At 49.6% G+C, this 25,271-nt stretch overlaps 2 protein-coding genes and 1 non-coding gene across 6 annotated transcripts in view; 1 reads left to right on the top strand and 2 right to left on the bottom strand.

Annotated features, from left to right (window-relative positions):
• Window positions 1-3,857: 3,857 nt before the first annotated feature.
• RPL12 (ribosomal protein L12) lies at window positions 3,858-8,352 on the bottom strand. Its single transcript, XM_061154615.1, has 7 exons — window positions 8,112-8,352; window positions 7,381-7,454; window positions 5,809-5,907; window positions 5,393-5,474; window positions 4,742-4,828; window positions 4,279-4,391; window positions 3,858-4,118 (listed from the first exon to the last, which is right to left on the bottom strand). Exons 1-7 carry the CDS (start codon window positions 8,335-8,337, stop codon window positions 4,113-4,115), a joined length of 687 nt encoding a protein of 228 aa, XP_061010598.1. The 5' UTR covers window positions 8,338-8,352; the 3' UTR covers window positions 3,858-4,112.
• On the bottom strand, window positions 4,910-5,038 carry LOC133065715 (small nucleolar RNA SNORA65). Its single transcript, XR_009694974.1, has one exon. It is a non-coding gene; the product is annotated as a small nucleolar RNA SNORA65 (small nucleolar RNA).
• Window positions 8,257-25,271, top strand: part of LRSAM1 (leucine rich repeat and sterile alpha motif containing 1) — a 35,120-nt gene continuing 18,105 nt past the window's right edge. For 2 of the 4 annotated variants that reach the window (XM_061154603.1, XM_061154605.1), the window contains exons 1-15: window positions 8,257-8,389; window positions 8,702-8,936; window positions 10,544-10,647; window positions 11,167-11,223; window positions 11,703-11,747; window positions 12,945-13,022; window positions 14,232-14,300; window positions 15,403-15,487; window positions 16,471-16,592; window positions 17,454-17,544; window positions 19,170-19,300; window positions 22,298-22,327; window positions 22,617-22,739; window positions 23,090-23,229; window positions 24,450-24,494. In XM_061154603.1, coding sequence (XP_061010586.1) covers window positions 10,576-10,647; window positions 11,167-11,223; window positions 11,703-11,747; window positions 12,945-13,022; window positions 14,232-14,300; window positions 15,403-15,487; window positions 16,471-16,592; window positions 17,454-17,544; window positions 19,170-19,300; window positions 22,298-22,327; window positions 22,617-22,739; window positions 23,090-23,229; window positions 24,450-24,494 — 1,088 coding nt within the window. In that variant the 5' untranslated portion in view covers window positions 8,257-8,389; window positions 8,702-8,936; window positions 10,544-10,575. Of the gene's footprint in view, window positions 8,390-8,701; window positions 8,937-10,543; window positions 10,648-11,166; window positions 11,224-11,702; window positions 11,748-12,944; window positions 13,023-14,231; window positions 14,301-15,402; window positions 15,488-16,470; window positions 16,593-17,448; window positions 17,545-19,169; window positions 19,301-22,297; window positions 22,328-22,616; window positions 22,740-23,089; window positions 23,230-24,449; window positions 24,495-25,271 lie in introns of those variants that run through there. The other 2 variants (XM_061154604.1, XM_061154606.1) reach the window with 2 other exon arrangements.

Genomic DNA, 25,271 nt, shown 5'->3' with positions numbered 1-25,271 from the left:
TTGATGTACTCCTTTTCCTATTGGGAACCAGTCTGTTCTTCTATGTCCAGCTTCCTAACCTTGCATATAGGTTTCTCAAGAGGCAGGTCAGGTGGTCTGGTATTCCCATCTCCTTCAGAATTTTCCAGTTTATTGTGATGCACACAGTCGAAGGCTTTGGCGTGGTCAATAAGGCAGAAATAGATGTTTTTCTGGAACTCTCTTGCTTTTTCGATGATCCAGCAGATGTTGGCAATTTGATCTCTGGTTCCTCTGCCTTTTCTAAAACCAGGTTGAACATCTGGAAGTTCACAGTTCACGTATTGCTGAAGCTTGGCTTGGAGAATTTTGAGCATTACTTTACTAGTGCGTGAGATGAGTGCAACTGTGCGGTAGTTTGAGCATTCTTTGGGATTGGAATGAAAACTGACCTCTTCCAGTCCTGTGGCCACTGCTGAGTTTTCCAAATTTGCTGGCATACTGAGTGCAGCACCTTCACAGCATCATCTTTCAGGATTTGAAATAGCTCAACTGGAATTCCATCACCTCCACTAGCTTTGTTTGTAGTGATGCTTTCTAAGGCCCACTTGACTTCACATTCCAGGATGTCTGGCTCTAGGTGAGTGATCACACCATCGTGATTATCTGGGTCGTGAAGATCTTTTTTGTATAGTTCTTCTGTGTATTCTTGGCACCTCTTCTTAATACCTTCTGCTTCTGTTAGGTCCATACCATTCCTGTATTTTATCGAACCCATCTTTGCATGGAATGTTCCCTTGGTATGTCTAACTTTCTTGAAGAGATCTTTAGTCTTTCCCATTCTCTAGTCTTTCTGTTGTTTTCCTCTATTTCTTTGCATTGATCGCTAAGCAAGGCTTTCTTCTCTCTCCTTGCTATTCTTTGGAACTCTGCATTCAAATGGGAATATCTTTCCTTTTCTCCTTTGCTTTTCACTTCTCTTCTTTTCACAGCTATTTGTAAGGCCTCCTCAGACAGCCATTTGGCCTTTTTGCATTTCTTTTCCATGGGGATGGTCTTGCTCCCTGTCTCCTGTACAATGTCACAAACCTCCATCCATAGTTCATCAGGCACTCTTGTCTATCAGATCTAGTCCCTTAAATCTATTTCTCACTTCCACTGTATAGTCATAAGGGATTTGATCTAGGTCATACCTGAATGGTCTAGTGGTTTTCCCTACTTTCTTCAATTTCAGTCTGAATTTGGCAATAAGGGGTTCATGATCTGAGCCACAGTCAGCTCCAGGTCTTGTTTTTGCTGACTGTATATATAGTTTCTCCATCATTGGCTGCAAAGAATATAATCAGTCTTTCTGTGTTGACCATCTGGTGATGTCCATGTGTAGAGTCTTCTCTTGTGTTGTTGGAAGAGGGTGTTTGCTATGACCAGCCTTTGCCCGCTTCATTCCGTACTCCAAGGCCAAATTTGCCTGTTACTCCAGGTGTTTCTTGACTTCCTACTTTTGCATTCCAGTACCCTATAATGTAAAGGACATCTTTACTGGGTGTTAGTTCTACAAGGTCTTGTAGGTCTTCATAGAACCATTCAACTTCAGGTTCTTCAGCATTACTGGTCAGAGCATAGACTTGGATTTCCGTGATATTGAATGGTTTGCCTTGGAAACGAACAGAGATCATTCTGTCATTTTTGAGACTGCATCCAAGTACTGCATTTCGGAGTCTCTTGTTGACCATGGCTACTCCATTTCTTCTAAGGGATTCCTACGCACAGTAGTAGATAGAATGGTCATCTGAGTTAATTTCACCCATTCCTGTCCATTTTAGTTCACTGATTCCTAGAATGTCGACATTCACTCTTGCCTGTTTGACCACTTCCAATTTGCCTTGATTCATGAACCTAACATTCCAGGTTCCTATGCAGTATTGCTCTTTACAGCATCAGACCTTGCTTCTATCACCAGTCACATCCACAACTGGTATTGTTTTTGCTTTGGCTGCATCCCTTCATACTTTATAAAGTTATTTTTCCACTCATCTCCAGTAGCATATTGGGCACCTATCAACCTGGGGAGTTCCTCTTTCAGTATCCTATCATTTTGCCTTTTCATACTGGGGTTCTCAAGGCAAGAATACTGAAGTGGTTTGCCATTCCCTTCTCCAGTGGACCACACACAGTCAGACCTCTCCACCACAACCGTCTTGGGTGGCCCCACACAGCATGGCTTAGTTTCATCGAGCCAAGACAAGCCACCCCATGCCTGAGGTCAGGGGCTGTGACCGAAAGGAGCAACCCCTAGTCCAAGGAGAAGCGGCTGCGTGGGCGCAGGACCAAGAGGAGCTATTCCACGTTCAAGGTCAGGAGGGCCGGCCGTGAGGAGATACCCCTCATCCAAGGTAAGGAGCAGCGGTTGCACTTTGCTGGAGGAGCCATAAAGAGATACCCCATGTCTAAGGTAAGAGAAACCCAATAAGACGGCAGGTGTTGCAAGAGGGCATCAAAGGGCGCACACTGAAACCATAATCACAGAAAACTAGCCAATCTGATCACACAAACCACAACCTCAGCAAGGTGCCTACCTTTAAATGGAGTCCCTGAGGGAGGGCTTCTCTGGTGGCTCAGCTGATGAAGAATCCCCCCTACAATGCAGGAAACTTATCCCTGGGTTGGGAAGATCCCCTGGAGAAGGAATGGCTAACCACTCCCGTATTCTGGCCTGGAGTGTTCTATACAGTCCATGGGGTCACAGTCAGACATGACTGAGCACAGGCACACACAAGTTATAGTTAGCTTTTTCCACCTGGAGTAAGATAGCTGTAACATGTTATAGACCTAAGGCTATTAACTATAATATATATAGTTGTAATATAATATGTATAGTTAATAAGTCATATTAACTATGACTTTCACTTTAGAGGGAGGGCTAACAAGACTGGGGCCATCTGATGGCAGCCATGCTTTCCTGGTTCAAAGGCAAGTGAGTCAGTTTTCCTTTTCCCTCCTTCCTGACAGCCCAGTTATCTTGGATCAAGCTCTTCAGCCTGTTAGCCTGCTCCTTTCTCCATTACACCACCAGTGTAGATCCTACCTGCTATAAACTGCTTCCCTGGTGTTTTTTGATAGGTATGCCGATTCCCCATTAGTGATGGGATGTAGTGTGGGATGGTTGTCACCCAAGGCCTCTAGCTTTGATTCCTTGGTAACTTTGCCACATGTCCTGGAAACTCGCCTCACTTCGGAGATCTCAGATAGTCCTTTCCGGTGAAGTTTTCCACACCTGCTTGCATCTGTGGTTAAAAACCACCTAAACCTAAGCTTCCCTGGTGGCTCAGACAGTAAAAAAGCGTCTGCCTGCAACGCGGAAGACCCAGGTTCAACCCCTGGGTCAGGAAATGGCAACCAGCTCCAGTATTCTTGCATGGGGAAATCCTATGGACAGAGGAGCCTGGCAAGCTACAGTCTATGGGGTTGCAAAGTGTCTGAGCGTACACACAAAACACAAAAATGGGAAAGGAAAGCAACTAGAAATGAAGGTCGTAGGGCTGTCATTCCTAACCCCTTTTAGTTAAGTACCCAGAAAGAAGCCCCTTCCAAGTTGGTATTTCAAGCTTCTGTCTCAGCACCCAGGTATTTGATGTTCATTTGTTGCATATCAAATCAAATGAGTGAGGAGCTCTAGATAGAAAATCAAAAAGAGAACTAAGGGAAAGACAAGGGAGAGGCTCCAGGAACTGCTAACTACATTAGTAGACTTTAACCTCGCTTTTACATCAACTTGAGATCAGTCAAGGACCATAAACATCAAGTTCTTTGGTTGTCCCATCAGTGATTCAGAGCCAGCCCCAGCTGTGTGCTGGGATGGACAGCAAAGCCCTGGGCATGCAACTCACCAACTGAGTAAACTGGTTTGGGAAGAGCTTCTTCCACACATATTTTCTATTATGTTCAACTCCCAAGTTTTCTTTCTGACCAACAGTATTTTCTTGAGGACAGAATTCTGTTCTACACAGATTGCTGCTTCATCTGTCACCTTGGCCCCAATGACCACAATTTGACTACAAAGACTCGGCTCCCCTGCCCCCGCCAAGGAAGAAGCTACATCAGAAAGTCCACTGGTTGTCAAATGATCCTTTATTTTTCTTTTTCCTTTGCAGTTCTTAACTCTGTTGAGGGGAAAAAAGAAACCTCTCAATAACAGGACAAAAAACTTTATCCCCCACTATTGAGCATTTCAAGAACTTTCTATAGTATCTCAAAGGGTACATTAGCTCCCCCTCCAGTTTTCACCTTAATTTTAACCATATCAGTGCAGAAGTTACTTACAGCTGGGCACTCCACTGCACCACTGTTGATATCATCTATGATGTCATGAGGGTGTCGGCCATCAACATTGCAACCCACAGACTGGGCGGTCCCCAGGATCTCTTTAATGGTTCCTGTCATTAAGAGAAGGTGGAATCAGAGGGGAAGTCAGTCCCTTGCAATTCTCAGATACCAGAGAGGATACAGGTGAGGAGAGGAACAAGGAACAACTATTTTATGCATTACAAGAACTGGCAATTGGTAATCGGTAATTGCTCCCCTAATCCAAAACTTAGCGCTCAGTATCATTTAAAAACTCCAAGTGCAAACTGGCCACAGATCCTATGATACCCAGACTCAAACCAAAAGACACTCCAATTCCAGGTCTTACAGAGTAAAAAAGCCCTTTCTAATTGGGAAAAGGCCACTAAACAAATACATCTCAAGTTACAACTAAGGTGGCCCCAAACTGTTCTGCTCTTACCAGAAAGTTCTCTAGCTAGAGACCGGTGCCGCATCTGCCGGGCAATGTTGACAATCTCATCAAAAGTGATGTTTCCACTGTGCTTAACTGCAGAAAAGAAAAAAGAGAAGCTTTGTTACCACCTGAGGCCAGGGCAGACCACAGTCCATCTTCCCTCATCCATTTCTAGCCTGTTCCCATGCTTTCGGCACAGAGTCATCCACATGAAGAATAACCCTGTTTCCTAAGCTGGGCTTATTTTTAGCTCACCACTGGATTGCACCAGCCAACAGAAAACTGGTCAGGTGCAGTGGCGGGTGGCTAGACACAAAATCAAGTTTTGTTAACCTTACATGTAAGGGACTGTTTTGAAGAGAAAAAAGTGACTGAGGTTAGTAAAAGCTGTCTGTATGTCATCCAACTAGGAAGCTGCCCTTCCCCAATTACTGGTTATCTGTTTATTCACCCTGTTGGACAGTTCCCTCCTGTAAGTGCTGAGGGGATCTGTTCCACACCAGTGACTGGGGAGAGCCACAGGGCACTTGTGGGCAGTGCCTGGCTCTGTAACATCAGACACCTGTGCCATCCCTATTTCCTTAAAGGGAGCACGTACAGATGTCTATTACACTGGACACACCACCACCCACAATTACCAGGGAAAAAACCACTCACTGTTTTTCTGCTTCTTTCTGTCCCTTGGTGGTTCCTTGAGGGCTTTGATGATCAGGGCAGAAGCAGAAGGTACCACCTCAATCTGCAGAAGAGATTCTCCATGTGAATAAGCCCTATGCCACCCTTTAAGGAGAACCAATAATACCATGCACTTTGGCTCTCAGGAACCATGGGCCAGACACTGTTTACCAAATGTACATTCAAGCTAATTTTCACAACCAGAAACACAGCCTACCCTATCCCAGCAAACACTGATTTGCCCAGTGTCTCAAAAGTGAGAAGAGTTAATATTTAAACCATGCTCTCAAAACAGCCCTCCCCACAAGAAAAATTGCTTTTAGCTCACCACTGGTGGCAGGTCAGCAAAAACCTGCCTCCCAGGTATCCCTACCTCTGCCCTCCCTCAAACCAAGTACCTGGGCTTGTCTGTTCTGAATGGTCAGTTTCACTGTAATCCTCAGACCCTTCCAATCACCAGTTGCCTTGGCTATGTCATCACCGACCTTTTTTGGAGACTGTAGAAATAAAAGGTATATATATAATCACACTGTGCCCAACTGAAACCCATCTGAAAATCTGCCCAGTCCCTCTCACTTGGCCGCACACAAGCAAGCTTTCTGAAACACGTTTAACTGTCCCTACCTAATCAAGGTATGGCTATCACCATAATTAAATTGGAAAAATGAGGCTATGGGTTTAGCTTATCCAAGGCTGTAACCTTGAGGTTTAAGGCCATAGTGGGGCCAAGTCCCTTACCTACCCTCTTCTAAAGATCCATGTGGTATCTTTTACATTTGGATCACCAAGGGATCTTTAAAGACACCATGTTCCTGATGTCTGACCAATCCTAGTCAACCTATGGGGATGCGGTCTGGGCAATAATCCCCTGAAGAGAATTATATAAAGGAGGTTAACCGACGAAGCTTTTGAACTGGCTGTTGGAGAAAACTCTTAAGAGTCCCTTGGACAGCAAGAAGATCCAACCAGTCCATCCTAAAGGAAATCAGTCCTGAATATTTATTGGAAGGACTGATGCTGAAGCTGAAACTCCAATTCTTTGGCCACCTGATGCAAAGAACTGCCTCACTTGAAAAGACCCTGATGCTGGGAAAGATTGAGGGCAGGAGGAGAAGGGGACGACAGAGGATGAGATGGCTGGATGGCATCACCGACTCCATGGACATGAGTTTGAGTAAACTCTGGGACTTGGTGATGGACAGGGAGGCCTGGCGTGCTGCGGTCCATGGGGTCAGAGAATCGGACACAACTGAGCGACTGAACGGAACAAGAGAGGTACCCAGTGAGCACTAGCTGAGCTCAGGGACAACAGAGGTAAGGCGGCCGCTGCTTAAGGAAAACCATGAGGGGTTAACTTCTCAGACGGGAGCCCAGTGCCCAAAGAACAAAGACCTGATTACATTCAAGAAAAAAGAGACTAATTAAGTCCGACCCTAGGTGTCTGTGTTCCTCACTCAGTAGTGTCCGACTGTCTGCAACCTCATAGACTGTAGTCTGCCTGGGATTCTCCAGGCAAGAATACTGGAGTGGGTTGCCATTTCCTTCTCCAGGACACTCGGTAAAGCCAAGTGTATGAATCAGTAGATTGAAAGCAGAGTTAACATTAGCTACTCTAACGTTCACAAAGGTCTCCATTTCATACCCCATTCAATCCTCCAGCAGCCATATACCCATTTCCCTAAGAAACAGACCAAGCAGACTACAGAATTATCACTCCTGACTTCAAAAACCTCTATCCCATCCCTCATGTACCCTCAGAGCAGTAATTAAGACACACTGGAAAACTTCAGGTTCCAAGTACCAGATTCCACCTTTATGTACCACCTTCCTGCGGCAGCTGGTGCCAGTTCAGTGGCTCAGAGGCTTAGCAGGGGATGGCAATCTGTCCCTATCAACGACACCTCAGAGGCAATCGTGTCTGCGCAAGCTAGAGTCTTAATAAGTGCCCCTCCCCTCCAGTGATGACTTACCAGGCCCAACGGGCCGATCTTGGGGGCCAGGGCAGACGTGGCACCGACTTCCCCACCGGTGCACCTCAGGTACACTGAGAGAAAGAAAGGATTAGTGCCTCCGCATAGTAAAGTCGCTCAGTCGTGTCCGACTCTTTGCGACCCCATGGACTGTAGCCTACCAGGCTCCTTTGTCCATGGGATTTTCGAGGCAATAAGGGGCGCCCAAATCACAGCCCTCCCTCCGCAGTCCTCTGCGGGCCTGGCCGCACCACCGTTTGCCTCTTCTCAGAAAAATGCCAAGAGCCTCAGCGGAGAGCAAGGCAAGACAACCCTCCCGCCAAGGCGAGAACCGCTCCAGGCGCCAGGAGGGACGGCGGCCTTGGGTTCAGGCACCGCTGCCGAGACCCACACCGCATCGGCTTGTAGGCAGCCCCGGCCGCCGGCCAACCCAGCCTAGGGAGAAGCGCCCGGAGACAAACCTTACCCTAAGGCGTGCGGGCTGTGAAGCCGCCACAGGTCGTCCGGTCCTCCCTCCCCATCTACACGTGGGGAAGCCGAGGCCCAGAAAGAGTAAGAGACTCGGCCACGACCACACAGCGCCCTGAACGCAGCACCAGAGGGCAGGCCCCTAAGAGGCAGCGGCCTTGAAGCCCGACGTGGGAAAGGCCATCGCGGCGGGGCCGCAGGCCGGACGGAATACGGGGAGGGATGCCGCATCCCGAAGCCCCGGCCACATCTAAAGCACGCACCGACTTTGATCTCGTTGGGGTCAAACTTAGGCGGCATGGTGGAGGCGGCTGGTGTCGGATGAACCCGGATTCGGGACGACCGAAGAAAGTTGCACCTTCGCCTCCTCCTAGCCGAAAGCCGAAAGACCGGAAGGTGGGACGATTGCGCCGGATATAGACCCGAAAGCACGACTGTCGCGAGAACTGCTGTCTCCGCCCAACCTTCCAGCGACGCCCTTGCTGCCATATTGCTTGTGGGCAGGCACCTGAGGCTAACGGCTGGAGAACCCGGCACCGCGGTGAGCTGTGGCTAGGGGGTCTGAAGGGGGGTTCGGGGCAGTTCTCCCTGAGAAGGCAGACAACAGAGGACTGCTCCCGAGATCTCAGGCCCCAGTGTTCCCCATTCTCCCTTATCCTGAGGGTCACCCCATAGTCCCAGTAACCCAATCCCAGAGCCCCGCCCCTCTCCTAAGGGTCCGCATCGCATTCCGAGACACCTCGGCCACAGCGATCTCGGACCACCTTCTAACTCCTTCGTGATGTATGCATTTTAGCTATTAGAACAATTTTGTTAAGATTCTAAATCCGGTCCGTCTCTTAACTCTTTTAAGATTCTGCGGTCTTCGGTCTCAGACTTCGTCATCCTGGTCTGCATGACTTTCTGAGATTCTGAGTTTCAATCCCCAGTTCCTACGTTTGGAGGAGACCAGACTCTGCTCCGCAGGGAACGTGCAGTGCCCAGCGGCCTGCCAACCCACGTCCATGACCAAGCCCTGCGAGTGATCGGCCTGCCTTCACGTCCGCCCCGGGAACGACCATTAGGGACCTGTTTATCTGCACAGCAAGGTGGGGCACTGCCCACTCCAGGCTGGGGAGGATGAGTGTGGCTCTTCCCATCTAGTCTGGACGTCGGGGGAGGGGATGGATGAGGAATGGACATCAGGGAGCAGATAGTGAAGAGCTGATCTTCTAGGAGGGATGGAAGAGAGGTGGCCATTGGGGAGGAAGTGAAGGAAGGTTAGTCATTGGGGAGCAGAAGGATAAGAGCTGGTCATTAAGAAGAGATGGGGGAGGGCTGGTTTTAAATTATTCCCCATCCCTGCAGACAGGTGGGGCAACAAGAGGGACCTGAGCCAGCTCTGCAGGCTAGGCCAGCTCCCCAGACAGCCCACGCCTCTGTCGGCAGAGACCTGTGATCTCTGCCCCTCCCCTGAGGAGGAGGTATATGTCTTCTTCAACTGCATCTCCACCCTGGCCCCTTTCTGCCCAGCTCTTTCTACTGTCCTAGGCCCTGAATAAATGTTTGTTAGATGTGTGGTGGTATATGATGAACGCTGTGCCAAGTACTGTGTTAGGGGCTTCACAAATATGGAAATCACTGGCTCCAAATAGATCCAGGTGTTGGGAACATTATTTACTCACACTTTACAGATGAGGAAACTGAGGCTCAGAGAGGTGAACCAAGGGGACATGGCTGGTGGGTGGCCGAGCTGGGATTCAAAAACAGTTAAACAAACAAACAAAATCATCCCAGAGTCCATGCTATTAACCATAAGCTTCTGTGTATGAGTGCATCCTGACCCACTGATGTTCCATTCCATATCAAGTGCTGACATTTTCTGATACCGGGCAGGCAGTGAGTTCAGGACAGTGTGTACTCGGTGTGTGCTAAGTTATTAAAGCACCAAGGAGCTGGGCAAACTCCACGGGATCAGGACTTGACAGAGCAGAGGTTCCAGACTGGTTCGGACCACAGTCCAGCTGTATGACCAGATAGCTGAACTTGATGAGCATCAATTTCGTTACTATAAAGAGGGCTGTGGTGAGAATCACATGGGATCATAATAACTGGGAGAGTGGCAAATTACCTGAGAATTGCTTTTGAATTTTTATTTATTAGTAGTTCAGAAACCTCTTTGGTTATGATGTAGTTGAGTTCCCCAGGATCAAGGACAGAGCTGGCTAAAGCCATGCAGCGTTTGATGGTTTGCTGATGCCACTCTGATAGTGTTTCAGGGGTTAGAAGTGATTCATCAGCCGAGGCTGTGAGAGTCCTCAAAGAGCCTCCTTGGAGAGGACCTGAGGAAACATCTCCAGATCAACCCCCTTGTCTAATGTGGAGGAGAGATGGGGGCCCTGAACAGAGAATGGGTATGTCAGGGGCTCACAGTGGGTCAGGGGCAAATGTGGGCTCAAAGCCAGGTCACCTGGCTTGCTGTTATGCTTTTCCACATCCTGCTGCTGCTTGTTTGGTCAACAAAGAACAAATGGTATTGAGCACCTGCTGTGCCAGGCTCGGGGCACAGATGGATGGTCAAGATGGACATGGCCCTGCCCTCAAGGAGCATATAGTCCAGCAGATGAGCTCCGTGCTCTTGTTACTGTGCTGCTGTCCAGGCTGTTGGGGGGCAGTCACAGATGCCCCAGGCCCTCACCCCTCTCCTCCGCCCTAGTGTGGTGAAGATCGCTCTAGGAAAAAGGAAGGATGCCACTCTTCTTCCGGAAGCGGAAACCCAGTGAGGAGGCTCGGAAACGCCTGGAGTACCAGATGTGTCTGGTGAGGGAAATGGGTTTCCTCCGAGTCTATGCCCATCTCCACCTCCGCCCCAGGCAGCAGGGCTCCACGCTGCACTTCCCCTCTGCAGACTGACCACGCTTGGTGTGACTTGTTCACACTCTTCCCTGCTGGACCTCGAGCCAAATTAAAGCCAGAATCATTGGTGCACCTTCAGAATGGACTAGTTGAACCAGGAGGGTGTCTGCAATTCTTTGAAGCCATTAATCCAATGTTTCTTTGCCTGATTTGTCCACCCTGGAAGGATGTTTTGCTCGAACCCTCTTCCTTTTCTTTCTTCTTCTTTTTAAAACTATTTATTTATTTGCCTGCACTGGGTTTCAGTTGCGGCACGCTGGCTCTTTTAGTTGTGGCATGTGGGATTTGGTTCCCTGACAAGGGATTGAACCCTGGCCCCCTGAATTGGGAGCGTGGAGTCTTAACCACTGGACTACCAGTAAAGTCCTAGAAACTGCCCCCCCTCCCCTGGCTTTTTTTTTTTTTAATTCTTTTTATCCCTAGGCAAAAGAAGCTGGAGCAGATGACATTCTTGACATCTCTAAATGTGAGCTCTCCGAGGTAAAGTGGGGTGGTTGGTGTTCTGCTTGTGAAGTTTTATCTGCTCTCTTTCTTGGCTCTGCTGTCCCTGGGAAATGATAGATGTGGACTGAGACTTTAAGAGGCCAGAAGCTCTAGTCAAGAGATGTTTCCTTAGCTTTTGTTCTTGTGAAAGAAAACTGAGATGATCTTTTGGCCTCAGCATGGTCTTCAAGAGTCACAGAGTCCAGAAAATGTGCCCACAGATTCCTGAGGTCTTGGGCCTGGGATTCTCTGTAGGACATCAGAGATCTGTCTTTTGCCCCTCAGAGTTCATGATGGGGATGGGGTGGGTAGTTGGGGAAGTCACCTGACAGCTGATTGGGCTGACCACCCATTGCGGCTTCCTCCCAGCCTTCCCAGGGCTTAGACTTACTTCCTGCCCCTTTTTCCTGCCACTCAGAAAACAGGTTAAAAACTGACAGGAAGGGAGGCACTGATTCTTCTTTATCTCATCTTAGATTCCATTTGGGGCTTTTGCAACATGCAAAGTTCTGCAGAAGAAGGTGAGATGGATCTACATTTTCAGAAAATTATTCATGGCATGGTTGCTTGTTTGAAATCAGGTGGGAATCCTGGCGTAGACATCCCTCTTCTCTCTGAATGGCACCCTTTCCACCTGCAGCAGGTGTCCTCACAGGGGAGCAGGCCCTGGCATCAGGCAGCTCTGGCTGGGCCCCTCCTGAATTGGGCAACTTCCTTACACTCTTACATCTCAGTTTCTCCATCTGTGAAAGGAAGACATCCGTCGTTTTCCTCTTGCAGAGCTATTATGAGAATGAAATGAGTGGCAGGAAGGTAGAGATAGAGATGTAAATGGCCTGAGTAGAGTGCCGGCCACATAGTGGACCCTGAATAAACATATGGTTATTAATAGTAAGAGTCACACTCATTTCATTCTGGTCAACTAGGGGAGGTTAAGAGTGGAATGAATGAATTTTCAGAAAGACATTGCAGCCTTGAATGCAGGTAGGTAAGAGTATTCTAAATGAAGTGTCCAAGAGCAGGTAGGTAAAATGTGTTCTATGCCAACAGAGGAGTGAGCTTGACACTGGGAGTATCCATGCAGGGGTCAACGCCTAACAAAAATAGTAGCATATGATTCTGAGCATCCGACCATGTCCCAGCCCTGGGCTGAGTGCTTTCTGTCTGTTAGCTTGTTAGCATCCCTCAGAGGCAGGAATTTATCATTCTCTGTTTTCCACCAGTGGCTCAGTGGTAGAGAATCCACCTGCCAATGCAAGGTTCAGTCCCTGGGTCAAGAAGGTCCCCTGGAGAAGGAAATGGCAACCCACTCCAGTATTTTTTCCCGGAGAATCCTATGGACAGAAGATGCCTGGTGGGCTACAGTCCATGGGGTCACAAAGAGTCAGACACGACTGAGGGACTAGACAGCAACAACGACATTTTCCACAAGATGCTGCTGAAGCTGAGGGAAGTTAAGGTCAGGACAGCTGCACGGGGATCCCTTCTCAGGATGGAAGGAAGAATTAGACCTCTGAGGTCCCTTTCAGTCTTGAGATTCCAGAGTTTAAGGTCATCTGGTTTTCCCATGTTTGGAGACGTCGCTTGTGATGTCTGCAGGAGAGAACTCTGGGCCGGGCTGACCGCTGGTGTCCAGTGCTGTGACAGCTGCCCCACCTCCAGCCTCCCTCCCTGCAGCTCTCCTTCAGCCTAACACGCCAAAACTCTTTCCCACACAGGTGTTGATCGTCCACACGAATCTGCTCACCTCCCTGCTCCCTAAATCCTGCAGCCTCCTGAGTCTCGCCACCATCAAGGTACCAGGGCCCTGCTCCCAGGAGGCAGCCAGCACGCCCCTCCCTTCATGTCTCAGCTGTCAGAGTGTATACCAGACGCGCCTCACGTCATCGGGACTCTGGGCGTGGTCGGGCTTGTGTGCGGTGAGGTTGCAAAGAGAACCAGCCGCAAGCCCCGCCCTCAGGGAGCTTACCCGCTAGGTGGAAAGGCAAACCATAAACTCATAACAAGCGGACTGACAGAGAAGCGGGGGATGAATGGGCCCAAACAGGAAGCAAGAGGAGGGATGCCAGGCATCGTGTGGTCAGTGTGTGGAAGTGTGGTGAGCTGGGCGACCCCCTCCTGACAGTCAGCTCCCCCAGGACAGAGGCTGGGACGTGGTCCCCCCAGGCTGTTCCCCATAAACTTGAGCTGTGACCGAGGCTACGTGGAATATTCATCTGCCACATTATTTTTAACGTGCATGCCTTCCCATCATATCTCTATCTCTGTGTAGAGACTGGCCGCGGAGGCATCAGTGATTTTTGTGGCTAATGCTGATGTATAGGGACTAGGGGTAGTTCTTACTTCTCTTTCTTGTTCTGGTCCAACACACATTATTTTTATAAGCAGAAGAAAGATAACATTAAAAAGCTTTCATATTTATATTTCATATATATGCATTTTATATGTATACATATATATATATCCTACTCCATTTTGCTCATTTTCATTGTTAAAAATATTAGCAAATACAGTTAAGCATAAAGAAAGAAAGAGAAGTCGCTCAGTCGTGTCCAACTCTTTGTGACCCCATGGATTGTAGCCCACCAGGCTCCTGCATCCATGGGATTTTTCAGGCAAGAGTACTGGGATTTTTCAGGCCATTTCCTTCTACAAGTTAAGCATAAGGAAAAACATAATGTCACACTCTAGAGAACTGCTATCAATATTTTATTGCATATTTGGTAGTCTTTTACTATGCAAATATATATCTAGACCATGAGGCGTTTTCAACATGAATATGCACGCATACTGGATAAATAAGAATGAAATGGTATAATACTTAAAAAAAAAAAAAAAGACGGAGTGGTCGTTTAGTTGGGGAGGAAGGGGTGGGTGCTCTTGCTTTGAACACCAGAGGCACAAGGGTACCCCACCACCACCACAGCCTGTCTCCCTGGTGCCTGAAATCGCGCAGGCTTTCTCAGTCGGGGACTTGAGGTGTTCCACTCGTTTCCCTTCCGCAGGTTCTGGATCTTCATGATAACCAGCTGACAGCCCTTCCCGAAGACACAGGGCAGCTGACGGCCCTGCAGGTATGGCTGCAGGAGACACAGCCCACCTCTGACCCCCTAAGTAAGAAACTCAAGCTGCACAGACCCAGAATGTTCTGGTCATGCTCTGGCCCGGGCTGCCCTGTGGGCCGCCGGCTCCTCCGCCTTTACTATTGAGATGCCCAAGGGTGGTGTCAGCATTGCAGTCTGGGCTGTGGGCATCTCTCCACAGAACTTTTGGCATGTGTGTTTGGGACTGCATCACTAGCTTCCACAACTTTACAGAAAAAGAGCACCCAGCGAGCCCACCATTTCCAAATGATGAAGTCAGCTCTCCCACTCGGCGTCCCACTTCTGCTTCTTGTCAGTGGCAGCCCCTTGCATTTATCAAGCACCCGCTGCATGCCAGCATCAAGCTAAGAGTTTCACTTGCGTTGTCAACCGATTGCTCACAGCCCCTCTGTGAGCACATGTCAGCATCATCCCCAGATCACAGAGGAGAACTCGCCATCCTTTCTTACATATGTGTTTTTATAGAATTGGTGCATTCAGTGTTCTGTAACTTTTGGATACCTGATAAGAATAACTTACAGCCATCCTTTGGTTCATTGAATATTCATCTGCCACATTATTTTTAACGTGCATGCCTTCCCATCATATCTGTTTATTTTTAATGGTTACTTCATGTGTCATCCTGTCGGCCTCGTTCACTTCATGGTGCCGCCTATCAGCCCAGGTTTCAATCCCAGCTCCACCAGCTGCTGGCCCCGCAGCCTCGGGCAGGTCCCACTGCCTGGATACAGCTCTGCTTCCTTCTGTTCACTCTAGGATAACAAGGCTTCATCACGTGCCCCCTCACCTGGGTCCCCTTATTATCAGGTGTTTTGTGGTCAGTATAAATGGTACAGCCTCAGCAAGAACCAGGTTCAAAGTCTAGCATTGCCTTTTGAACACAGGACTTCACCACTCTGAGCCTCAGTTTTCTCGTCTCTCAGACAGGATCATGACAATTGGTGTCTTCCTCACAGGGCTGTCAGGAGATAAAGATGTGGGTGTGGTGCCTGGATGATGCCTGGACAGAAGTAGGGTAGGCATTATTTTGTCTGTGCATGTGCCTTCTCATGCCATTCTCCCTCTTTCTTAGGTCTTGAACGTGGAAAGGAATCAACTGACCTATCTCCCACGTTCCATTGGGAACCTGATCCAGCTCCAGACCCTCAATGTGAAAGGTAGGGGGCCAGGAAGCTCTGTCCACGTGACCCTTGGCCCGCTCTGAGCTGACCCAGCTCATGTCCCCAGGGTGCTCGTCCTGGGACCCATTGAGCACGAGGGCAGCCAGCCCCCAGGTGTCACTCAAACTGTCGGACCTCCTCTGTGGTCGGTGTGTCTCCATGGAAACCAGAGACAGGGCATCTGGAGGGTTCCTGCAGCTCCTCCCAGCTGGGGCCTTACAGGGAGGAGGGCAGACAGTGTTGACAGCTAGGCCCCCAAGACTCTATCGCTCGTGTTTAGAACCGTGGGCGATGGATGGTGAGAATGTGGACTGACTGAGTGAGAGCCATTCTGAGTATCCCTTCCACCCAGTGAGGAGCGCTTCCACACTCGGGGGTGCCACAAGTGTGTGAGAGAGAGGAAGGAGGTCTTATTCCCAATTTACAGATGAGGAAAACGAGGCTCAGAGAGCTGTGACTTGCTCAAGACCAGCCAGTGCGGTAGTGACTGAGCCGAAATTCTAACACATGCCTCCCTGTACCCCCAGCTCTCTCCTTCTTTTCCTTCAGTTCTTTCTGCACAGGATGCTGTAGTTTACCCATTTGTAACATATAAATAATCATAAACATAATAGCACCCAATTTACTAATCACTTACTGTGATAGGTACATCATGTGATAGGCCCTATGCTGAGCACCTTTTCATATGCATCATCTCTTTGAATCCCTCAGTATTCCTTTAAGGCCAAATAGTGTGGGCACCCCCATTTTACTGATGCAGAAACTGGTCCAGGGAGGTCAAGTCAGTTTTCCAAAGTCACTCAGCTCATAAGTGGTGGAGCGGGGACTTGAACCTGGGTCCACTGCTCTTTCTCATGGAGCTGGGGTATGCCCCAGGCTCAGAGCGGGGCACCCACCTCTGCCCAGTCCTGGCGGGTGTCAGACCAGAAGCTGGGGAAGGGGCCGTGGAGTGCTGAGCTGTGCCATTGGGACCCCTCCAGACAACAGGCTGAAGGAGCTGCCGGACACGCTGGGGGAGCTCCGGAGCCTGCGCACTCTGGACATCAGTGAGAATGAGATTCAGAGGCTGCCCCGGATGCTGGCGCACGTCCGGACCCTGGAGGTAGGTGAGCCGTGTTCTCGCCTGGGGGCCTGCCTGGCCTGCCCACCGCTCCCCTCCCACGTTCCTGGAGGCCTGCCCTGGTCACAGGATAACAGGTCATGGAGATCTCAAGGTCCTCAGGGGTTCACAGAGAGAACTGAGTGTGAATGACTGTAATTAGGTGACTTGTTGTCATAATGGAGGCAGCAAAGCATATTCCTAGTAGAGTGAAAAGCTAATGCTGAATCCTGATGGGTTCATTAACACTGTGAAAGACACGGTGTTTGAGCCAGACCTTGAAAGAAGAGAAAGCTTTGGAGAAGTTGACTGGGGTCATGGGAGCATTCCAGGTGGAGGAACAGTTCAGCAAAGGCAGGAGGTGGGAAAGCCCAGGGCGTGTTATGGGAGGAGCAGGGGAGCCAATGTGGTTGGGTCTGGAGGGCGCTTGCAGGGAGGGAGCAGCCTCGGCTCGGAGCTGCAGAAATCGTGATTCATCAGAGCTGGGGGCGGAGGGCAAGGCGGTCACCTGGGACACTGTGTTGTCTCCCGGGGCTGTCCTAACGAAGCACCCCAGGCTGGGGCCTTAAGACTTCTGGAGGCCAGAAGTCCAAGATCAAGGTCTCAGAGGGGTTGGTTCTTCTAAGGCCTCTCTCTCCTTGGCTTCTGGACTGCCGTCTTCTCCCTGCATCCTCCCATCCTCCTCCCTCGGAATGCGTCTGAGTCCTGATTTCCTCATCTTTTAAGGACACCAGTTCATGCTGGACTAGGGCCCATACTGGTGACTTTGTTTTGAACTTGATTACCTCTTTAAAGATCTTATGTCTTGATTGTGTTGAGCAGTGAAGTGAACGACATATAAAGAGGGGTCTCCTGTGTCTGCAGACCCTGAGCCTCGACGCGTTGTCCATGGTCTACCCCCCGCAGGAGGTGTGCAGCACGGGCACTGAGGCCATTCAGCAGTTCCTCTGCAAAGGTAAATAAAGCCAGGCAGCCCGCCTCCTTCGCTGAGCGAGCACAAACCATGGCCCCTGGGACTACTTTGTGCCAGCGAGGCAGTGGAGGCTCCCTGCCTGCCCAGAGCTCTGCAGATCTGGCAGGAGAAACAGGGAAAGATGGTTGTCACGTGAGGAAGTATGATGGCTCAGATGGTAAAGAATCTGCCTGTGATGCAGGAGACCTGGGTTTGATCCCTGGGTTGGGAAGAATTCTTGCCTTTACTCCAGTATTCTTTTCCAGGCAAGAATACTGGAGCAGGATGCCACGTCCTCCAGGGGATCTTCCCAACCCAGGGATTGAATCCAGGTCTCCGGTAGGGCAGCAGGGTTGGTAGGTGAACAGGGACAAGCACTCTGTATTGCCTCTGAAGAGGTTACATAGGTTTACATTCCTTGAGGAATGTAAATCTGAGAGGACTCTTCTTCCCCACAACCTGGATAATGCTTGGTGAGATAAAAGTCTTCTAAACTGATGGGTTATTAAAAAGCAGAGACATTACTTTGCCAACAAAGGTCTGTCTAGTCAAAGCTATGGTTTTTCCAGTAGTCATGTATGGATGTGAGAGTTGGACTATAAAGAAAGCTGAGTGCTGAAGAATTGATGCTTTTGAACTGTGGTGTTGGAGAACACTCTTGAGAGTCCCTTGGACTGCAAGCAGATCCAACCAGTCCATCCTAAAGGAGATCAGTCCTTAGTGTTTATTGGCAGGACTGATGCTAAAGCTGAAGCTCCAATACTTTGGCCACCTGATGCAAAGAGCTGACTCATTGGAAAAGACCCTGATGCTGGGAAAGATTGAAGGCAGGAGAAGGGGACAACAGAGGATGAGATGGTTGGATGGCATCACCAACTTGATGGACATGAGTTTCAAGAAGCTCCGGGAGTTGGTGATGGACAGGGAAGCCTGGCATGCTGCAGTCCATGGGGTCACAAAGAGTTGGGACACAACTGAGTGATTGAACTGAACTGAACTGAACCTGATGGGTAAACAAGAGGAAGAGGGTGACAGAGGGTGAGATGGTTGAATGGCATCTCATCGACTCGATGGACATGAGTTTGAGCAAGCTCCGGGAGATGGTAAAGGACAGGGAAGCCTGGCGTGCTACAGTCCATGGGGTCGCAAAGCGTTGGACACAACCGAGCACACTCACAAACAACAAATAAGTTAAAAAGATAAATTACCAGCTGAAAGAAGATAGCTGCAACATATGTTATAGATCCAAGGTTATTAACTGTAATATGTAAAGAGTACTTATAAGTCAGCAAGAATAGGACAAAATGGGGAAAATGTATGAATCCTTTCAAGTTTACAGGAGGAAGCTTCCCAGGAAATTGTGGGTAAAGCTGGGTCTTGAACCCAGGCTTCTCTACGAAGCGCAGGCATTTTTCATCTCCGCATTCTCACGTGGATGGTAAAGAAGCAGGGGGCGGGAAGATTTATTCACTCAGCTGACGCTTATTGAGAGCTTGCCACATTTAAGGCCCAGGCGTTAGGGCTGTGAGCAGTGCAGGAGGGCTCAGCATCAGAGGGGGGTAGTGGACTGCTTTGGGTTGCAAGGCGGTCTCCTTCCCTCTGGGTCAGCCTGTGTCCGTCTCTCGCAGAGTCAGGGCTGGAGTACTACCCCCCGTCTCAGTACCTGCTGCCAGTCCTGGAGCAGGATGGAGCTGAGAACGCCCTGGACAGCCCTGACGGGCCCAGGGACAGGCTCTGCAGGGAGGAGGCGGAGTGGCAGGTAAGGCACGCCGCCTGCTGGCATGTGGGGTGGGCGGCGGGAAGGGCTCTGCACACACAGGGGCGTTCAGAGCTTTGGCCCCCAGATTCCTCCATCAAACTAGAATTTACCTCTCTTCAAACAGACACACTGGGAGTTTTCTCATGGTCTTGTTGTTTAGTCGCTAAGTCGTGTCTGACTCTGCGACTCCATGAACTGTAGCCCACCAGGCTCCTCTGTCCATGGGATTTTTCAGGCAAGAACACTGGAGTGGGTTGCCATTTCCTTCTCCAAGGAATCTTCCTGACCCAGGAATCAAACCCTTGTCTCCCTGCATTAGCAGGCGGATTCTTTCCCTAGTGGCCTCGTGGTTAAGATTTCAGGCTTTCAGTGCCGTGACCCAGGTTCCATCCCTGTTTGGGGAGCTGAGATCCCAGAAGCCAAGCAACTCAGTTAAGCGCTTGTACATGTAGAAGTTTTCACAAGGCCTCCTAGGCGGCCTCACCCCACTAGCTCACCAGCACCAGCTTTGTCCCACTCCTCTCTGTCCCTGAACGTCTGGGGTGTTTGAATAGGGGGTTCCCTCTGCTGGATTCTCCCCGCTTGTTTTCTCCAGTCTCATCCTTCAGTTCCCAGCTGAAATATCACATTTTCTGAGAAGCTTTCCCTGACGCAGCAGCCCAGGTCGGGTCTATAGAAGTTCTCAGAGCACCCTGTGCATTTGCTGGGAGAACCTGTGTTGCTGAACTTGGGTTCAGCTGCTCATCACTCATGAATCCAACACTGAAAGACAAGTGTTGGGTGAAAAGAAAGATAGCTTTACTGGGGAAGCTAGTTATCCTAGGGAGAAGCTGGATGCACGTCCCCAGGAACCAACTTCCCACTGTGGGTCAGGGGGCAAAGGGTTTTAAAAGGGGAGGTTTTTCAAGGGTGTGGAGGCAGAGGAGGGGGCTGCGTGCAGAGCATCATCTTGAAATTGGTTGTGCAACCACCTGATCGGCACCATCTTAATCGTTTTGGGCACAGTTCATCTGTAACTCCAGAGTCAGTTTGTTCCCATTTCTTTGAGGCCAGTTCTGGGAATTGTGTGAGATGGAGCAGTTCGTGTCATGGCTGAGTCTGGTCATCATGTAGCTCATTTGTCCCACCTGGTAGGAGTTTCAGTGTCTGCAAAACAGCTGAGTAATATGATGCAGAATATTATCTGTAGCCTTTGAGGAGGAACTGAAGGTTCTTGCCTTTGTTGAATGGCTAAACAATTATTTTGTCTTGCTTGACTGTTTTGCTTCTGTGCTTCCTCATTTCTCTTAAGTTACTTCTTTGGCTAAAATCTCTACAGACAAGAAGCAGGTGGAGGATGTTGTGAAGGGGGAGGAGATCTGTCCTGGGAAGGCCCCACAGGGCCCTACTCCCTTACAGCCACAGCTGTAATTACATGAAGAATTACTCAAGAAAGGATTTGCTTCCTGTCTGTCTCCCTGCTTGATGGAGCTCGGGGAGTGTGGACCCCCTGGGTCCCTGGGGGAGACCTAGCATAGGTCAGGGCTGCAGGAGGAAGCTCAGCGAGGGTTGCCCACAGTGACCAGGGTGCCTCTGACAGTGAGGCCAGACAGAAACCGCCTCTGCGCCCCACCCCCTACCTGTATGCTCCTCCATGGGAGCCCACAAATCAAGGCGTCTGGGAGGGGGCACCACCTATAGCCAGCTAGGCTTCACATCTGATTGTGGTGATGGTCACATGACTGTATGCAGTCATCAAAACTCATAGACCTGTACACGTCTTTAAAAAGATAAATTTTACAGTACATAAATTATACCTTCATTAAAAAATATGTTTATATATGCAAACACATACAAATGTATATCTTTTTTCTAAAGGCACAAATTGTAGGTAGGTAGATGCATGGACTTAGGTCTAGTAATGATATTTACATGGGAGCAGGGCTCGGGAGGGTGGGAGGGAACAAGGATTAGGCCTGGGAGTAGTCAGTGGATACTTTTATATGCCTTGCTTAGTTTTTTACAAGGAGAATATATTCAGGTATTATCTATAAACTAAAGATAAGCTTAAATTTTACTCGTACCTCGGCATAGGGAAAATCTTATTTCTTTATAGGATGCTGGTTTTACAGCTCTAACACTTGATCCTGATCTCAGAACCAGATAACTAAATAGAAAGACTGGTTTAAAAAAAAAAAAATGTGTGTGTGCACATGCATGCACTGATGTTGGACTACAAAAGTAATTCATGCTCCTTGTTATAAATCTAAACAATACAGAAATATATGGAGTGAGCATCTCCCCTCCTGTCCTGCAGTCCCAGCCCCTGGAGGCAGTCACCATGAACTGATGAATGAATCTGCTTCGTGGCTTTTGCTCAGCCACCCCAGAGCTGGGAGTTGAGTTTTGGTGGTGGTGCTTTTACAAGAGAAGAATCACGCTGTACAGACAGTGAAAGATGGCAGACGTCTTTCTGTAACTGCACCCATGATTGCCCCATCGTTCAATAGCTCTGTAATAATGCACTGTGTGAATGAATCGTGACTTAGAAATCGCACGCTGTTGGGCATTTGAGTTATTTCCAGTGTTTTCACTCTTTTGAACAGTTCTGCAGGAACTTGCACACACACCTTGGTGCATTTGTAGTTGTTTTGGGGGCTGGAGCTGGGAGCTTGCAGGTGTGCCGTGCAGACGTACAAGGGGTCAAACACCCATTTCTTGGTCTCTTTTTTGGAACACCCATGCCTTCTCAGAGCTGCATCACCAGAACTTAAGACCTGAAGCTCTTAAACCAAGGCCTGTGGTTGTCAGCCCTGGTGTCCATCAGAACCATCCAGAACCGTTTATCAAACAGCCAACCCCTTCATCCCCTACCCCCTACCCAGCCCGGCAAGGCAGTCCCTCTGGATGAACCTGCAAGTTTGAGGGCTGTCAGGCTGCCTGGGGATTCTGGGCCAGTGAGAACCCCTGCTGCTCACCTTCTCTTAACCACTATCTTTTCTTTTTTTTGCCTCCCAGAATAGGTTCTCAGACTATGAGAAGAGGAAGGTAAGAAAATGTCTTTTGTCTTCTGTCACTTTGCTTCTCATTAAACATCTCTACTGTTCTATTTGAGGAGACAAGTTCTTCCAACCTCTAAATCAGAGGGTAAAGTAACGGTTGCCCCATATGTATATCACCTCCCCACAGTCTCACCCAGCCTGGGTGGGTGAGAGGATGTTCCCAGTTTACAGATGAGAAGACTGAGGCTTGGAGAGATTGAGCCCATCCCCTGCAGCTCTCACATGCCAACCCCCCAGAGCCTGTGCCAGCATCACCAGGGTCTCTGTTCTTGCAGGAACAGAAGATGCTGGAGAAACTCGAGTTCGAACGGCGCCTGGAGCTCGGGCAGCGAGAGCACGCCCAGCTCCTCCAGCAGAGCAACAGCCAGAAGGATGAGATCCTTCAGACGGTCAAAGAGGTTCGTGAGCGGCTAAGTGGGGACAGGCCTGTGTGTTCCCTCTGCCGGGGGCCTCCTGACTCAGGCTGTGGTCCCTCTGATGTGGGAAGGCAGTGGGGGTGACCTCTCTCAGGCCCACCCTCCAGGACACAGGGTTGGGGAGGAGTCATCCATACAGATCAGCTAGTCCAGGCTCTTCCCATATGTGGACACCCTCAGGCCTAGCAAGGGGAGGACTTGGTCCAAAGACAATACAGAGCTGGCAAGGCAGAGGAAACCTGGTCTCCTCGTCTCAGGCCTGGGCCCCTGGCTGCTCTGCGGTGCCTGGAGGGGTCCCAGCAGACCCCAGACCTCTGCTTGTCCTGCCGCAGGAGCAGTCCCGGCTGGAGCAGGGCCTGAGCGAGCACCAGCGCTTCCTGGACGCAGAGCGTCAGCGGCTGCAGGAGCAACTGAAGCAGACAGAGCAGAGCATCTCCAGCCGGATCCAGAAGCTCCTGCAGGAGAACCGGAGGTCAGGCTCCCGCCTCCCCGGTCCTCAGACCCAGAAACCTCATCCAGAAGCTCCTGCAGGAGAACCGGAGGTCAGGCTCCCGCCTCCCCGGTCCTCAGACCCAGAAACCTCATCCAGAAGCTCCTGCAGGAGAACCGGAGGTCAGGCTCCCATCTCCCCGGCCCTCAGACCCAGAGGCCTCCCTCAGCGTGATGCCCACATTGGGCTCAATCTCTCTCTCACCGTCTCTGATTCTACCCAAGGTCTCAGTGCTGCATTTGGCACTGACTTTAAGAGAACCTGGTTTCCCCGATGACTCAGCGGGTAAAGAATCCACCTGCAGTGCCAGAGACACGGGAAATACTGGTTTGATCCCTGGGTTGGGAAGATCCCCTGGGGGAGGAAATGGTAACCCACTCCAGTATTCTTGCCTGGAGAATTCCATAGACAGTGGACCCTGATGGGCTACAGTCCATGGGTCACAAAGAGTTGGACAGGACTGAGCAACTAACACACTTAAAAGAATCTGATCCAGGGATGACAAGGTTTGCCTCTTGTTTGGGGGCTGCTACTGATTGGATCTTTGCCTCCCAAGTTTTCCATCTGTAAAGTGAGTGGGTTTAACAAGTTAAAATCACATCCTGCTCTAATATTTTGGCTTTCCAGTCACCTGTCACTCTGAGGTCAGCCATTCGCCTTATGGTGAGATTTGCCGTAACAAATTCTGTCCAAGGCAAGAGCCACAGGGAACAAGTTCCGATGGGGGAAAGCAGGCTGGATAGAGGTCTCAAGAAGCCTGAGAAAGTTTAACTGGGGGTCTCTTGGGGAAAGATTCCAGAAACAGGCTCTGCCACACACCCTGCTGCTTCCAGCCTTCTGTCCACTGTCCTCCGAGTCCTCCTCCTCCCTCACCTGCAGTTGAGTGCCAGAGGGAGCCGGCTGGCCTGCCACGCGCAGTGTGCCCACCCCCGGCGGCACCCAGGAAACTGCCCTCTGTCGGCTGCCGCTTACGTGTGAAGCACTTTATGTCTGTTTTCTCGTTCACACTTTACCAATACTCCATGAAGCTTTACAAAATTTTTCTTCCCATTTCACAGATGAGGAGCTGGGATTCGGAGTGGTTGAGGAATTGGCCTGAGAACACAGAGCCCCTAAGTGGCCGGTTCGCAAGCCCCCCCTCAGCAGTTCTGCTGGAAACAGACCCACCAGTGACTGCCGGCTTTTCATGGTTTCCTTCACAGGCAAAAGAAAAGTTCCGAGATTCTGAAGTCTCTGGAAAACGAAAGGTCAGTGTTTTGCTCTAGCGCATTCTCAATGACTGCCTGCCTTCCTGCAGGTGAGCAGACCTGGGGAGAGAAGGTCTCATGATTCTCGAAGGTTATGTCAGAAAGATTTCCTAGAGCTGTGAGGAGATGCAGGCTCCCTTGGTGGCCCAGATGGTAAAAAATCTGCCTGCAATGCGAAGACCCACAGGTTTGATCCCTGGGTCAGGAAGATCCCCTGGAGAAGGGCATGGCAACTTCCTTCAGTATTCTTGCCTGGAGGATCCCATGAACAGAGGAGCCTGAGAGGCTGTAGTCCCTGGGGTCACAAAGAGTCTGCCCAGCTGGCGACTAACACTTTCACTTTATCATGAGGAGATTCACCCCCTTACCGAGTTTTGAATTAAAAAGAATCGCTGCCTTCAAGTTTGTTAAAACATACCGTCCTGAGAAAAGTTCAGACATGAATAAAAATGTATGTGTATTGATGTCCAATTGTATTTCTAGTGTAAGTAGTTAGAAAAGAAATTTCTGTATAAGAAAAATTTGTTTACATGAATTATATACAGAGGAGTAATCTGTAAGCATTAAATGTCTTATAGAAGAATATTCCTTGTTAAGGAAAACACTATATTGCTAGGTGGAAAAGTGGTATCTACAGTGTATCATTTCTTAGAGACAACCTACTTGTATCTATGCTCAGAAAGTAGAAGGACCCACCCCGAATGTTTACACTGAACATCTTTGAGTGGTGGGAATTGGAGGTGGTGATCTTTGTTTCATTCCCTTTGTGTTTTCTGC

Source organism: Dama dama, chromosome 11 (assembly GCF_033118175.1).
Source record: "Dama dama isolate Ldn47 chromosome 11, ASM3311817v1, whole genome shotgun sequence".
Taxonomy (NCBI): domain Eukaryota; kingdom Metazoa; phylum Chordata; class Mammalia; order Artiodactyla; family Cervidae; genus Dama; species Dama dama.
Note: the sequence above shows the minus strand (reverse complement) of the source record. Positions and strands in the feature narration are given on the sequence as shown.